At 43.2% G+C, this 16,478-nt stretch overlaps 1 protein-coding gene across 6 annotated transcripts in view; it reads right to left on the bottom strand.

The window, feature by feature from the left end:
- CACHD1 (cache domain containing 1) overlaps positions 1 to 16,478 on the bottom strand; it is a 98,202-nt gene that overhangs the window by 63,833 nt on the left and 17,891 nt on the right. For 3 of the 6 annotated variants that reach the window (XR_015259174.1, XM_086753215.1, XM_086753218.1), the window contains exon 2: positions 2,726 to 2,788. The exons of 2 other annotated variants lie outside the window; for them this stretch is intronic. Coding sequence is in view for 2 of the 4 variants with exons in the window: in XM_086753215.1 (XP_086609341.1) it covers positions 2,726 to 2,788 (63 nt within the window). In the remaining 2 variants the exon portion in view is untranslated. Of the gene's footprint in view, positions 1 to 2,725; positions 2,789 to 11,745; positions 11,931 to 16,478 lie in introns of those variants that run through there. One more of the 6 variants, XM_086753217.1, reaches the window with a different exon arrangement.

Genomic DNA, 16,478 nt, shown 5'->3' with positions numbered 1-16,478 from the left:
TCAGTGTTTGGACAGTTATTTATATCTACTTAGAGTGAATACATACATCTGCGGCGGGGAAACAAGCAGCATCTTTTCCTAAGTGGAGAACTGATAGTTGAGACTTCAAAGAAGTCTTAATCCTGTTTCTTGGTTTCCCAAACACACTTTTGGCTTTCAAAAGCCATCTGATACGAATAATCTAGCCCACATGGCCCCTTTGCGGTGTGCAGACCACCCAGAAACACTCAAGAAAAACATTACCCTAGCGCGATGTCAAAGCCAGCAAACCCTTCTTTTAAGATGTCGGGATGATTTCAGACTTAAACTTTTAAACTTAGGCGACACGTGGTCCCTTTGCACACAAGCACCCACCTGTGGATGCTCAGAGGGGAGGCAAAGCTTCCTGTGGTGGATTTTGGGCTCCAGCATCACACCGAGTGCGGCACGCGTCTCCTGCCCGCACCACCACACTATCAGCGCTCACGCATATCCGACCTTGGGTACCAACCCCCAGCATCACCAACTGCGCGATGCCTTTCCAAGCAGCAAATTTATTCTTCTATTGGATCGTGATTTGGGCATCTGATTTTTTTTTTAATTTTATTTACAGTATTTCAATGATACATCAACACAAAAAAGTATGCCCGAGTTAATAACAGGAACACACACCAGAATTGTGTAAATCAATAGAAGTTATACAGAATGCACTACGCAAATACACAGCCATGTGTATCTGGACCTCCACGGGGAAAAAAAAAGGTACCACTTATATGAATAGAATAAGTTCCATATAACCTCTTCTTAATTATGTGTTCTTCAATTAGAGGCTGTCAGAAAAATAATTTGAGGAGTTTCTTGGAAGAGAGAAGATTTTTAAAAAAAAATAAATAACTGAATGGTTCTAACACACATTACCCCTCCCCTTATTTTTTTACTCTTGTATTACAGGTGATGATCTCGGCTGAGCTGACTGAAAATCGGAAACGTGTTTCTACCGTCAAATAGGGGATGTGGGACAGGCTCCCACAAAACAATCAAGCTTCAGGAAAAACTTGCATTAAATGTCTTTGAACCAGCCAGAGCTAGGAAAAACCTCCTGTAAAGCATAAAATCTATTCCTAGTGTTGAGACATTATTATCCACAGGGTCAAGCGATTGTTAATACCAGAATTAAGGCAATTTACTGGGATTAATGCTTTGCTCTTGTTTCTCACACACATCTGTGTCTCACCAAATAAACAGACACAAGCACTACCAAAACTTTGCTGTTTTTTTTCCTAAATGCAAACCTTGTCATTTTTACCCTAACACATACAAGAGATTCAGCTTAAAATTTTGTATGATGCCAATCTAACAGTCTCAGTTAAATCCTGTGTCATTAATCACATGCTCTTACATTTATCAAGTTTTTCCATTGACATTGTTACACACTTCAATTTAATGGCAGTATGGGACAAGGCTTCTACGCCAAAGAATTGGGTTTGGTTTAAGAGAAACCCAGCATCAGTGAACTTTTCCTGAGCTATTCTGCTTTCTGCAAATTAATTTCGTTCCTACGTTGACCATAATCCTATCAAAAGCCACCATATTTCTTCCGAAATAGAAGAGGAGCTGAGCCCTGTTCTCTAACGCAAACTCTCTGAAAGTTTAAATACAGTGTGCAGAGATTCACGACCCCATCTGATTTTTTCCTTTGGAAAAGGAAAAAAAAAAGGCTGGGAATTTTACTATTTACAGCCAACAGAGCTTAGAGTGTTAATTTGTTGATATTACATGAGCAGTTCCAACGCACACGAGCATGCAATATACTACATGCTCTGGGAAACCAGCAACAGCAGCTCACGCGCAGATCAGGCTCCTTGCGTGGCTGGAGAGCAATTCTCTTCTCCTTGGGGAGAGCCCCGCTCTGAGGCACTTTTGTTTTCGCTGAACATTAAAACTGGTTTGATAGGGGTCTAGGAAGGTCAGGTTACTCGCTGAAGGTTGTGCGAGTCCATGCTTAAACTGGAAGGAAAAGCCAGTTCTTTGTTCGGGTGCCCAGGGCAGCAGCTGCCTCTTCTAGCAAAACTCGCTGCGTTTAGCACGAAGGTGCGGTTGTGAGCGTACAGAATGGGTGCCTTAATTCCTTAAAGAAGAAAACAACATCTAGCTGTTCTCTTTCAAAATTGATCCAAAATTAATTTGCCAAATGTATGCGTGTATTAAAAAGCACACAGCGCACATGTTGAGATCTATTATCTCAATGTTCAATTGAAGGGTTGACTGTTCAAATGTGTTCCCGTTAAAAAACCCACACGAAATTACAAAACCCCCTCAGTCACAACTGTTACACATGAGGTTGTAGCTGCCCCTTACTTACACAAAGCAACTGATACCATTTCCACATTCATAAACAATATAGTGGTTCTGCTTTGATTTAAATCAATTTCAAAAGAGACACTTCCAACATGAAAACCACTCAATTGAGGTGAGATACACGAGGGCCCCAGCTCTGCCTCTGCTCTTTTGTTTCCAAGGGAAGGACCCACACGAAGCAGATGGCAAGCCTTTTCACGGCAATGCAAAACTCTCAAACACCTCATCAGCCCATGTAACAATACATGGAATAAAATATAAATAGAGGTTGGTCATCTGAGGTGCTGGACACCCGGGAAGTGGCCACAATAAATCCAGACAAACCGTCATTTCCCAGTGGCCTCTGCCTTGTGACGCTGCCGAGGTGGGAAGGGGCTTCTGGACTCACCTGTTGAACTTCACTTTCTCCATTCGATATTTTCTCCGTGTACACAAAGGAGTTGAATACCCTCTGCAAGACAAAACAGAACGGATGCGTAAGAGACCCTTTGTCACAAACATCACAATAAAGCAGCTCTAAAAGGTGTGCGGGTGAAAATCTGCGTCAAACAGGACCGTTTCACCCAGGGAGTCTACAGCCAGGCTTACCCAAGTGGAATCACATCTCCATACACCAGTTTCTGGATCTGGATGAAGAGGCTGGTTTTGGTTTTCAAGGCAAATAAATAACAGAGGTTTTTTTTCAAAACATCTGGTAATTTACCAAACTGACATAAGGTGCTAAAAAAATGTTTCACATGTGAAAGCTACCGCCACGCAAACTATAACTGTTCTCTAGCACTCAACATTTCACCCAAGGTAACTATTTTTTAAAGTATTTGTTGCTTCCAACTAACACACGAGAGGCTGCGGGCAGAATTTAGATACATTTGGTACCGGGAAAAGGGAAAAATGGGACCCGCTTTGGAACACACCCAGATCGAGCTCACTAGTGGCAAAAAAAGGACGCGTCAGAAGTGAGAGTATCATGTGAAACAAGATTGGTGTGGTTATTGATTATCAATAATAGTAATTCACTGAGGTTATTTATGTCGTTATACATTGGAAAACGGAAAAAAAAAAATGCCCCTGACTTTATGAAGGATCTTCTAACCTTCTCCTGTCCTCCTGCTCAGGTGCATGCCAGTCCCTGCAAGCCTGGGGATAACCAAAGGGCAGGGAGGGTTTGCAGGTTTCATAAGAAAATAAGTGGCCATTTGCCCACCGTATATCAAACACCCTCTATGAAAGCAAGATATCCAGTACAGAAGCTGACATAATTTTCCAAGCAGATCCTCATTAAAATGCCGACATTTCCTTGCCCATCTGAACCAGAGAGGTGCTCCGCTGGCTGCTCCGTGGGAGCTGGTGGTCCGAGAGGGCATTTAACATCGCACCCGGTACAACGTTTACCGAGCTTTCCCACATCATGTCGGGAAGAGAGCGAACGACCGGGAAACACATCTTACGACTTTAAATATATCAAAAACTGGTGATAGAAGCATAAAGAACACGGAGGGTGAACTCCTTCCTAGACTGGGGAGGAGGCATAAAAAAACCTAAAAAAATAAGTTAATGGGATTTTTCTCTACCAGCCTCAAGGGGAGCTGGGATTTCACTGACGGACTGGATTCCACGTCTATCAGCACACATCTGTAGGCACGCACACATCTGGTGGAGGACAGTGATTCATAAAGACCATGTTGAATCCCTCCCTTGATGTGACAGTTGTGAAATTACTAAGAGTCATGTTTACAATAGCACAATAAACCAGTCAGCTCTCCAAATTATTAGCAATAACAACTGCAATTACTAAAGTCACCTAAATTTCATCCAAATCCAGTGTAATAACTTCTCCTCCTAGTGAGGCTAAATGCAGCTATAACTGGCAAAACCAGCCTGGAAAACCCTTTGGTGTGCTCCGCTCCGCTTACAGTCATCACTCTCCCTTATCCCTCTCCCTCCTGAGGACTGCAGGAATTTCAAAAATTTGAACTCTTAATTCTAAAGAAGCATTTGGAAGGGCAGCAATAAATCTCCTTGGTTTACAAGTCAGAGAGCCAAGAAGGGGGTGAAGGGGAGAAGAAAGAGGGGGTGGGGGGGGAGGGAAAAAAAAAAAAAAAAAAAAGGCATCTACTTTTAAAAGCTGCCTGTACATTGAGACTTCCTCTTCTCCCAGACCTTTGTTTAAAGTTCTGCCTGGGTACTTTAACTACAAACATCTTGGCTTTTTTTCCCCCCTCCTCATGAGATGAAAAGATAATTTAAACATCAGAAGAAAATACATTAAAGCATGTCATTTTGATACAAAATGTTTTAAATGAATTGTATTTTTCTCTCCACGCAGCATTTAGCCTCCAGAGATCAAAAGGAGCGAGGAGGAAACAGGCTGTCAGCTACCGAGAAGGGAGCTCTCTGTCCCTAACACTGAGCCGACCCCTTCCTCCACCCCGTTAACACGCAGCCGCGCTTACAAACTTCGGAAATAATGCCGGAGAACACGACACACAGTTATGTAAGAGTCACGGAGCCAGCAGGAATTTGGCCACCGGGTTAGGCTTTTAACCTATTTTTGCTTGATTTATAATTTAACCAAGTTCTTGAAAAACATTTCAGCATCTTCTACTTTTCTAATTAAAAGCTCTGCGCGTGTCGGAGAGGGGGTAGCGGGAGCCTGTTAGTCGAAGTGCCGTCACAGGGACCTAGCTGAAACCACCAGTAAAAACGAAATAAGGATTGAGAAACCCTGAGCTCCCCGAGGCTGCGCGGTAACTGCTCGGCCCCTACCTGGGTACGGTCCCGTTACTCCAGGTATCTGCTCCCCGTTCACAAACTCCTGTGTGGAATTCCACCCGATGCTAAAAAACCCCTCCCTGCTGTATTTAAGCTAATTTTGCCAACGTAAAAAGTGATCTAACTTTTAAGTTGAAAGACAGAGCTAAGTGGCAGCCTCCAAACGGAGTCAAGGGAACTTCGCAGACCCAAGGGTAAGTCAGCTCCACAAACTTAGGAAAATAGTCTAAATATTTAGAACTTGCCCATCGGAGTTTACACAGCATGTTAGCATCTGTACTTTATTCCTCCCACTCCTCGTTGTTTAATTGAATCTGCCTAGCAGATGGCAGCAGGCTAAGCTCACTCCAACAGGAACAACTACACGCGTGCTTAGCGAGACGCTCACCCGGGATTATTTTGCCGTAACCCATCACCAGTCGCTGTCACAACGCACGCAGGCCGCAAACCGGTGGGCTGGATCGGCCTCCAGCCCTTCCGCCCCCAGGCTGCTGCTCTGCCGGACACAGCTACCTAAACTCTGAGTTCAATTTCAAGATTTATTTTAGACAACAGCATTTTGTGCTGCCACGGCTTACCCTGCATGGCAAGCAAACCTTGCTTCATTCACTTCGGCTATTTCTGACACAAAGCATCAGTTTTCAAACACAACACCAAGAAGTAAACAAAACTCAAAACTTCTTCAAAACTTAAGAGTTTTGAAGTGCTCCAAAACTTAAGTCCAACACTTGAGAGTTTTGAAGCGTCTGCATTTTCCATTCTTTGCTCCAAAAAGCAGACTTCAGAAATAGCATGAATTCCAGATTCAGCCAGGTCTAAGCTGGAAAGCCAGTGCAGCTGGAATTCTCTTTTCAAATCACTCAGACGTTGGAGACGCTCAGAGAGAAATACCGCTTGCCTGGCTGTGTCTATCACCTGCTGCTGCTTTATACTCACATTTAAGCTCTGTGGGGCAGGCAGGGGCTGAGCACAAAGCCCTGCACCGTCCCCGGGGCCTCCACACCTCGGGCAACACCCAAATCCTGCAGCAGGATGCTCGGCACAAGGCCCTTATCGAACGCGGCGCTCGCGCTTAGCTACACAAACAGAAGATGAGAAAGAGAAAAACCACAGTATCTGCAGGGACTGCTGCAGGGTTTCTGGCCACGCGTGCCAGCTTGGAGACACGCGGACTTCAGGAGAGCTGGGTGACGCGTCCTCAGGAGCCTGCAGAGGATGACCGCAGCCTGGATGGAGTCCTGGAAACCCAGGGTTTGTTTTACAAATACGCATTTTCAACACACTGGATACTCTTGCTTTCCTAAGCTCTCCAATTACCTATCTGGGTCCAAGCACTTGCAACTTCCTAGAAAATACTCTTCTGTGGCATCTAGATATGTCCTTCAGTGACTTCAACTGCAGCCAAGTGCTTCTCGGTGCCGCCAGCCTGCCTCACTTTTAGCTTTAAACAACAAAACAAATGTTTGATAAGTGATACAAGTCAGGAAGGGATGAGAGGATGCGAAGGCAGGGTTCCTCGGGGCTGGGACAGGGAAGATTTGGGCCACCGCTGGCCAATGCCTCCCACAGGCAGGGGCTGACAGTGATTAACGGGCACAGCACCCAAACCCCCATCTCCGGCTGGGACGGAGTCAGGTTTCCCACCAAGCCAGAGAGATAAGGGGGTAGCTCAGGTTTATCTTTGTGGTGAGCCCAAACAAGGCTTAGGAGACTTTTATTCATAATCTGAAGCTGAAAGCAACTCAATTTTCCATTTGTGAGATGACTCTAAACCAAGCTTAACACAAAAACTAAAATATTAACTGGCTTGTTCTCTCAGCTCCTCGAGATGAAAATAAACTCAGCAGCAATGCACTGCATTGAGAAATCACTTCAAAAGCCCCCAGTTCGACTGTCAGCACTGCATCAAAACAAACAAAAAGAGCCACCAACCCCCAAACCTCCAAGGTCCCCAACCAAACACAAGCACCAACTGCTCTGCAGAGCAGTCAACCATTTGCACATCACTTTATTTGCCAGACGAGAGGAATCCATCTCCCTACCAACAAAACCAACATTTTTAGAGACAAAGAGAATCAGGGAAAACAAAACCACGATTAGTAAAATGCCCACTGAGCTGTAAAAGCATCGAAGCTGGTTTACCATCTATACTACAAGACATCAAAAAAAAAATCCAACTCTCAGCAGATTTAGGACATAGATTGCTGTTACCTGTCATATTTGGGAAATGACAGGATGAAAAAAACGCAACACTATTTTTAAAAGTATACAAAACAGCAGCAGCAAAATGTACATGTGTCAAATACACACAGTATTAGCTCAGCAGGCCGCAACACTTTTAAAACTTCAAGCAGCTACTAACCAGGGTCTGTTTCCTATTTTAAAGGTTAATGTTTTAAAAAGTGGTGAGCAAACAAATATAACAAATCCTTTTTCTGAGGGAACTCACTGAGCGAAATTGTTTTGAGGGAAACCTGTGGCTTCTGTCTGGAGTTTATTTTTGCAGTGTCTGAAGCCATATCACGTTATGTTTTGTTACCATTTTCTAAAACCAAGAAACATTAAATAGCGGGTTCCCAGGAGATCAAGGACATGCTTTGTGTTTTTTTTCCAAGAATTTACAATATATGTGTAAGAAGCTGAAGTGAATTGGAGGAAAACGCAGCAAAAGGCAAACCAGGTCAGATGAGGGCAGTGACGGCAGCAGCACAGCTAAAAGGAATATCCCAACATCACGTCGCAAATGCCTTTCTCTTTCTGCGGGTTTCAGAAAAGAACAAGTTTTCAGGAAGGATTTAACTAATTAATGGGTTTTTCCATTACGTTATTTGTCAAGCAGCAACAGGTATCTTTATCAGTCAGGCAGACAAAGAGAAATACGATGCAGAGCTCACAAGCGGAGCTCAGGTCGGAGCTTTCGTGGAGGTCAGCTCGGACAGCCTCTCCTGGGAGAGCAGGCACCGCGAGCAGCACCTTCAACTGAAAAACGAGGAAATGCAAAGACTCACAGTTTGTGATTCTGCTTTCCTGGCCCAGTTCATCTCCTGCCATCTACATTTTGCTGAGAGAAGCTCTGTATGCAGGTAACGGGCAAAACTGGTCCGTGCTCAGTTATCTACGTTGCTGGAGTGTTGTTAAACATCATAACCATTAGCGAGATTCCTTTGGCACCTTCACTTAGACAATGATACACACACCTTCATCGACGCGCACGTTCACCATCATCTGGGGTTCTAAGCAGGAAAACGTCACCTCTCTTCCCAATTTTTTCTCTTAATGGAGATTCCTTACCAATTCACTATTTAGGAATCAAGCCGCAATTATTTTCTGCCACACACGGAGCTGGCCCATCTCATCTCTGCTCCCAGCTCCGCGGCCGGCTCTGGAGCACAACATTTTGAGCAACACAGAGGACAACAGAAGAACTGGTATTCAAGTTTGATCTTAATTTTGATGGCAGAAAGAATCACAGTTTGCGTTTATAATTGATCTACTGTCACTGGTCTGTGGGAGGTAAAAGCCTTCGGGATCATTTCAGAGGCAGCGTTCAGAAGGGGGGACAGTAAGTAGGTACAACGCTGCTTGAAAAGAGCCAGAGTAGAGCACAGTTCTTATAAACGTGTTTCCTTGGAAAACTTCAGGCATTTGCAAGGACAAAAAAAAACTACGGAAAACTGAGTAACGGCCAAAAATGCAATCAAGAACTGGCAGATTTTTTTGTCTTCTTTTTCAAGGGACCAGAGAATAGGGAGGGAAAATAAAAAAAAAAAAGAAAGAGTGAGAGGGGAAAATACCCTAAGAAAATTAGTTCCACATGTTAAAAAGATTATTCATTTAGCCAATGTAACTTGACTAAGGTTATACTCATGACAATGTATGTGGCAATATTTCAGAAAAAGGAAAGTCATGCTACCCAACCTTAAAATATAAAGCAGATGGTCTTCTCAATAGCATTGGATTGTTCCTCTCTACACTTATTCCTCATTCTAGTCTCTAGAATGCAGAACTTAAAATATTTACATGGGTTTTTTCAGGTTGAGAACTTTTTGATTACCAGACATTTTTCAACTTGCATTTTGCTAGTCTTCTTCCCTTTAAAGAGAACATAAACTGAACAGGAGCAAAACAGACCTGAAACGTTATTCCATCAGAAGAACTCTGGGTTTCACTTTTCTAGTTTGTTTCCAAGCTCAGGTCAAAATGGCTAACTGAAACCGGGGAAACATTTAAGCAGCAGACCAATACATATAAATAGATGCAATCCTATAACCAAAAGGGCTTGATACCATTTTAGTATAATTACTGTGCTTGTCCAATTTGGTCACAAATTCGATATACAGCAAGTATGCAGAAGAAACATGGTTCAGTTTATGGAATGTTCCAGCTAGGACTGTGTAGTTTTACAGCAATGTGAAAAAAAAAAAAATACAAAAACAAACAAAGGGACATACAAACACGCACTGAGAGCACGATTTTGTTTCCTGATCTGTTTAATACAGCCAAAGAAGAAGCTGTTGGGTTTGGTGTGGAGAAATGCTGCAGCACAGGAACACTGAGGCTGGAGTCAGGTATTAAAGAGATCTACTTGAATCAGGGGGAAAAAAAAAAAAAAAATCCAAGAATGACAAGCTTAAACATAGGAATTTATAGATCATAAATCACGACGCTAAACTTCTGTGCGTAAAATGAATGGGCTGATGCCAGCGTAATTACAGAACTGTTTTCTTTAAATGTCCAAGCCTATCATTTTTCAGAATGTCTCAGCAAGAACCATCAACACACACAAGATAAATCCACGATAACAGCCTTCCCCCTGCAACCATCGCTGCAGTATTCCTTAACGAGAACTAACATTGCCTGCACTCAGAAAGACACAAAAGTTTAAAACTTTAACACGGACTGCAGTCAGTTCCCAGCTGCCCTCCATGAAAGGCACCCACACTTTTTTTCAGGAGAAAAATAAAAGATGAGTGACAACCCGAAAGATATTGTCTGTAAGTAAGCACCTTCCTGTCTGTAACGAAAACAAGAGTACTCTCATAAGAGAATATTTGCATTAATAAGTAGAAGAGTTTTAAGGTCATCTGTTTACATATCTCATTTATTTTCTCTGATATAATCCATACCCTTCCTTTTTCAAGTGGAAGGGAGCAAGAGCAATTCTTTGCAGTCCTAAATTCTTAGGAGGTTTAATTTCTCAGATTTTAAAAGGTAACTCAAGAAGATAAACACTTTGCATCAATTCTCTTAATCATTCTCTCCAACCTGGATGTAAAGTTATTTACAAATAACTGTTACATTTCAAACTGACCCAGGACCTAAAATCAACTTAAACTTGACCCCCTCACGCTGCCCAGGCAGAGGCAAGCTCATGCACAACGTCTCTCCGGTGCGGGATCTCACCAAACCCGGCGAAGCGCTTCGAGATCTGCACACCCAAAGACGACGCACGGCCCGGAGCAGCAATGCCCGCGGCGGGCGATGCCTCCGGCTGCTGAGCTGCGCGGGTTAACTCATTTCCCCATTTTCACAGGGCTGGCTTTGGCACGCCAGCTCATACAGGTGCTGTGGCTAGAAAATCAAATTCTTGACAGAGATTTACAGGATGGCATATATATTTAAAAAATCTTCCAGTTTACCATCAGCATATTTTGTGGGTTAGAAATAAATAATTGTGGCACGTACTGGGGCTATATCCCACCTGCAGATGGAGCCTCCCAAAACACTTCTCAAACCAAACCTGGTTTACGCAGCGGCTGTGGGAGCCAAAGGAGTGGAGATGGGGAAAGGATCCACGTTCGCCTAGGAATGGCAAGGGAAACAGCATCCAGGGCAATGGCAGCCAGAGCTCGTGTGCAGGAACACAGCACACTCTCGTAGCAGCTCGTGTGCCAGGGAACATCGCGTGCTCCTGGAAGAGCTGCCCAGGGGCTTGAGGAGTCCTCCCCCCAGAGATATCCAAACACGAGGGGACAGGTGTCCCTCGAGCGGGGCACGAGGACCTCAGGAGGTCTCATCTCATCTCAGCCACTCTCCGATTTTCTGAAGACACTGTGCCTGTCCCAGAGCTGTGACCCCCCCCCACTAAAACTCTGGGTCAATCACCAGGTGCTTACAAAAGTAGAGAAGAGTTTAATTTCCACTCTTTCTGACTTCAAAATTTGAAATTCCCTGTTACTCTCTGTGAGCTTTAGGAAACTACATTTCACTACTCTTAGCTGCCAATGAAAAGGGAATTACCCGTCCACCAGCACTAGAAACAGGACATTTCTCCTCTTGCTCCCAAAACAGGGGTGGAATGAACTCGGGGAGCAAGCAGGCTAATGGACTAAATTATCTGACACTTTTTCCTCATTATGTTCTGTGAGCCAGACCACTGCCTGACACTATCAGCAGGATTAAACACAGCTGCAACAGAAGTAAACACTTTATCCCAGACTCCAAAAAACAACGTAGAGATGCAAAGCAGCAAATAATTGCTGGCCAGTAAAGCAAAGAAGAGGATCTCCAGAAGAAAGTGCTAAACCACTTTTCCAGGCGAATCGCTCGTGCTCATCTGCGGTCGGCAATAACCCCCACGCTCTGCAGGGCAACGGCCGGAGGAGCAGAGCTGGCCCACGCCATCCAGCAACCCACCTTCAGCTGAACGGAGCTCGGTCGGTCCCCAGGACTATTTTTCCCTTGCTCTTTCAGGGAGCTGTGGTCCAGCATGAGTCACCTCTCGGTGAAACAAAACCACGCAGGAACGCTCAATGGGAGCTGGCCAGTTAACTGTTCTGCTTCATGTTTAACTTGTTATCTCGGGACACAGAAGGAGCTAGAGCAACCCACAGAAAACAAGTATAATCTTCTGGAAAGAGCAGAGCCATTAGATGTTATCAGTTATTTAAAAAAAAAAAAAAAATTAATGACTGAGACTAAGGAGAGGTTCGTGAATTGAATTCCTACAGCACTTCAAAGCAATTTGTGCATGAATGCAAGCATTTATTCTTCTAATTAAAAAAGAAAAACAGCAAACAAAATAGCAAGACATAATTTACATGAAAGAGGGGGTAGTAAAAAAAACAACAACCAAAACTCAAACAAAACCTCCAGTGTTTATCAAGAGCAGACTCAACTCCAACCCAAAAAGGGAGAGAAAGCTCCAGATTTAATGAGGAAAAGGGCTGAAGAAGAGCAAAACTCGCCTCAGTGTTTTCTGTAGCACTCCTGCCAAGACATCCCACGAGAATTTCTACATCCAGCCTTTGGGAGGAAAAAAAAAAAAATTATCAGACGTTTTGTGAAGAGTCCTTTATCTTGCAGCCTCATTGTTTCACAAACTGAAGAGGCTGCGAGCCAAGGGTGGGGCTCCAGGGTTCTCGAGCCGTGGGTCCCAGAAGATGAGATGGCTCCACCAAGGCAGCTGAGATGGAGAGGGCCCGAGCCAGAGCGGCCTGCCGCAGGCCGAGTGTGCTTGGCACCAAGCGAAAGAGCTCTTCTGTATCTCACTTCTTAGTGGTCTCGCTTTGTTTTTACAAAGAAAGTCATCCTAATAAAAAAGGAGAGAGATGGCTCACCAGCAGACCTGCCTTCTCCGTGCCTACGCCAGGTCTCCCCAGTACAGACATCCTACGTACCACCCACGTGTCCGTTCCTCCATCTGAAGAACAACGGACAAGTCAAGCTTGATTTACATTAGCAGTGTTCAGGCAGGGGCTATTCAGGTATGAATACTGGCAAACCAGCATTTATCATCTTAATAAATATAAAAACCACACCAGGAAAACAATAGTGTCATTCACCATTGTTGAATGAACAACCTCTAGCATTTCCGAACTAAAAATAACCATTTCAGCCTTCTAAAAATTACTTTTGCTGAAATTATTATGAACACGTCTATCTTTCAAACACACGCTCCAACCACGTGAACCTAGCGATCCTCGACTGCCAGGACTGTCTAGTCAGCTTTCCCCACTAGTTAAGGTAGCAGTTTATTTCTGGATGGTTAGAAAAAGTTGAAGTTTTTAACGGGCTGTATCAGTATACAATCTTGTCACGTGATCATCACCCGAGCCTCCAACTCTGGCTGGAAAAACTGCGTGCTTCTGAAGAGACCGCACTTTCAATGTTGCCGATGTTACTACTGAAAAATACAGGAAAACATGCAAGAAAAAATCAAAAATACAAAGGAGTTGCAAAGCAAAGAAAAGAGGAAACAGGAAAACAAGAACAGCTTTCATGCTGTTTAGAAACAGCCTAGATTTTTTTTGAAGACAGGTTTTTTCCCCTCTATTTTGAGTTGGTTTTACCCTCAACACACCCTTTCCAAGCCCCGAGAGGAAGAGAGCAGGCTGGACTGAGAACTGCACCATCCCAGTTGCAGAGGACAGAATGAAAATCTCAAGTTGACTGACATCAGATTTATGTTTTGCAATCTAAACCACACAAGAGAGTTGCTACAAACCTACAAGCACAGTCCTGGGACTCTGCACATCCACACGATCGTGTAATTTATGGTCACCATGGCACAACACCGCGAGGACAGGAGGAACAGAGCAGACAGCAGAATGTGGGAGCAGATTTCCACTGTAAAAAAGGCATTTAAACTGGAGAGAACCAGCTTTTCATGAAAAAAAAAAAAAAACAACCCAGGAAATTCATAATGGTAGTATTAACTCCTTTCATGATGCGATGTCATTGCCAGCTGGGCTGTACCTATTAAAAAGATCAAAAAGGACTCATGCGCACACGTATTGTTAAAATTAAAACAATGACAGAGGCAATTACAATTTTTCATTCCTTCTGTAAATATTATTACAAGCTGCTTTTTCACAAAACATTTACAGACTATGAAGTAAGCTCCACTGCTCCTGGTAAATGAACACAATTAAAACAATTTCTGTTTCCAAACAGAAGAGAATTATTTGACCTTTTTAAAAAAAAAAAAAAAAACTCAATTCATGTTTGCCTAAATAAAATATTTTGGTACCCCTAGAGAGAAGGCTGCTCATTTACTCAAAATAAATCTCTGCTGCGATTTCCTTCAGAAGACGCTACTCGGATGAACTTTCTTATTTAAGAAGCACTCGTGCTGATTATGCGTAGTGTCACCTTCATTAAAAATAACCAAGAATCCCTAGGCAGACATTAGCACTTGAAATGTTAAAATCTCAATGTTTCACAGAACTGCAAGGTTTCCTAACATTCATTCATATTTAATTTTTGAGGATGCTTCAGTGCACATAAAATATGTATCAAAGGGGTTTTCAAATTACAATGTTTAGTTTTAGCTTCTTCCTAAAAATAGTTCTTATTTCATTTTCAGTAAATCATCCAAGCTTTCTTCTGTTAAATGTAATCAAATTAAAATATACAAGATGTCAACGGAAAGCCTATACTTGCTACACGCTGCTGCATTAGAACAAGCAGTATTTCACTCAAATCTGTAATTCTTTTAAAGCGTTCTAAAATAATTCCGTTCTTCGGGAATACACGAGGAACCGTGCTGAACGGGCACTACAATATCGCTCTGGCGGAAGCACGGGACCTGACGTTCGAACTGCGCATGAAGCAAGGCCACGAGCTTGCCGAGGCCGACTCCGCACCCGAGCCCGACAGGACTGACTGGCAAACCTGAAATTGAATTAAGGATTTAAGGCTGCACAGAGACCACCTCCAGCTCGGCAATCAAAAGAAATTCCCTTTCTTTTGCTCTTCTGTGCAATTATCGACGTGTTGCGCATCCAGCCGAACACACGGAAATGACACCGTAATCCACTTTGCTATCGGGATTAGCGAGTTCAGACACCAAGGAGAAATAAAGGCATTAATACCACTTTGAACGTAGACAGAACTGAAGTAGATTAGTGCTACGCCGGGAATAAATATTCCTGTTGTCAAACATGGTTACTACTACACTGGTATCAGTATTTGAGAGTCAGAAAGTGAAAGAAAAAAAAAAAAAGATTTATCGGGCAGGAAATTTTTCATTATGCTGATACTGATAATTTATCTTACTGAATAAATTTTAACTTTAATAAATTAGTAAATTGCTGATACCCAGGAATTAACGTTACCTCCTTGTTTCAGCATGCAATCTGTACTTTAATTTCCAAAAGCTTTCCAGGAGACAATTTAGCTACGTGTTTTCACAATATAGTTTTTGCCACACAACAACACTGGGAGCAGACAGACCTGCACTGAGAACAGCTTAAACACTTCTGTCTCATCCCCCTAGCTTGACTTTAATTCTTTCTATGTCTTTTCACTCTTAAATATAACAAGGATACAAGCACAAGGCTAAGGTTACAAAATCAAAAGCATCAGGCAATACAAAAGTTCAAAAGATTCCAAAAAGTTACATCCATCCTAAAACAGAGGTGACACAGCACAGTAATACGAAGTTGTGGCATGAAATTAAGGGTTAGTAAGAAGTCACAGAATACTGAATTTCTTAAAAAGAAGAATTATATCTTACAATTCTGAAAGCCCTATCTCCATGCAAGCCTAAGTCCTTTCTCTAGTCTCTTGTAACACATTAAATCAAGGTTTTAAACAATATGGTGTGCTCCTGCTTCTCCCTACGCTTGCAAATGAATGAACAGTCATCGAATCACAGAAGGGTTTGGGTGGGAAGGGCCTGTTGAAGCCCACGCAGTCCAATCCCCTGCCAGGAGCAGGGACATCTCCAACCAGATCAGGTTGCTCACAGCCCCGGCCAACCTGGCCTGGAATGGTTCCAGGGATGGGGCATCCACCACCTCTCTGGGCAACCTGGGCCCGTGTCCCACCACCCTCAGCGTAAAAAAGTTCTTCTTTGTATCCAGTCTGAATCTGCTGCCTTCTATTCTAGTAAGTGGCAATATGAAGCAGCTGTATCTTACGGTGGAGAATTTATAGACATATATAATTTTTTTCCAAGTAAAAATTATGATGTGGCAATCATAACGACATCACAAAGTAAACGCCACCAGTTCACACTTGTGTCTTCTACGTTTCCAGGCGACATCCTCGCCTCTGCAGCGTCCCTTGCCCCCACACACCAAACTTGGCTCCCTCCCGCTCCCTCCTCCCTACGCTTCCACTCTCATCCACAAAGCTCTTTCCAGCATGAGCATTATCTAATAAAAACATAAATTATCCGGATAGAAAACGTACCGCAGTGTGCGCTCTGTTCCACATGTTAAGAATTACGAGGTGGTGACCTCTGCATCACGCTATAAAAAAGTGGAACGCTAACCAAATCCTCCCCAAGCGCGCAGCAGCCAGCCAAGAAACATCCGAGCGTATCATCTGAAGATGAATGATAATGACAGAAGTTTAAAACAATTTACGAAGGCATTCTATTTGATAAACATAGCAATCACTAGTCGCTTATGTTATTTCAA

Source organism: Chlamydotis macqueenii, chromosome 8 (genome assembly GCF_036417535.1).
Source record: "Chlamydotis macqueenii isolate bChlMac1 chromosome 8, bChlMac1.mat, whole genome shotgun sequence".
In the NCBI taxonomy this organism is placed as follows: domain Eukaryota; kingdom Metazoa; phylum Chordata; class Aves; order Otidiformes; family Otididae; genus Chlamydotis; species Chlamydotis macqueenii.
Note: the sequence above shows the minus strand (reverse complement) of the source record. Positions and strands in the feature narration are given on the sequence as shown.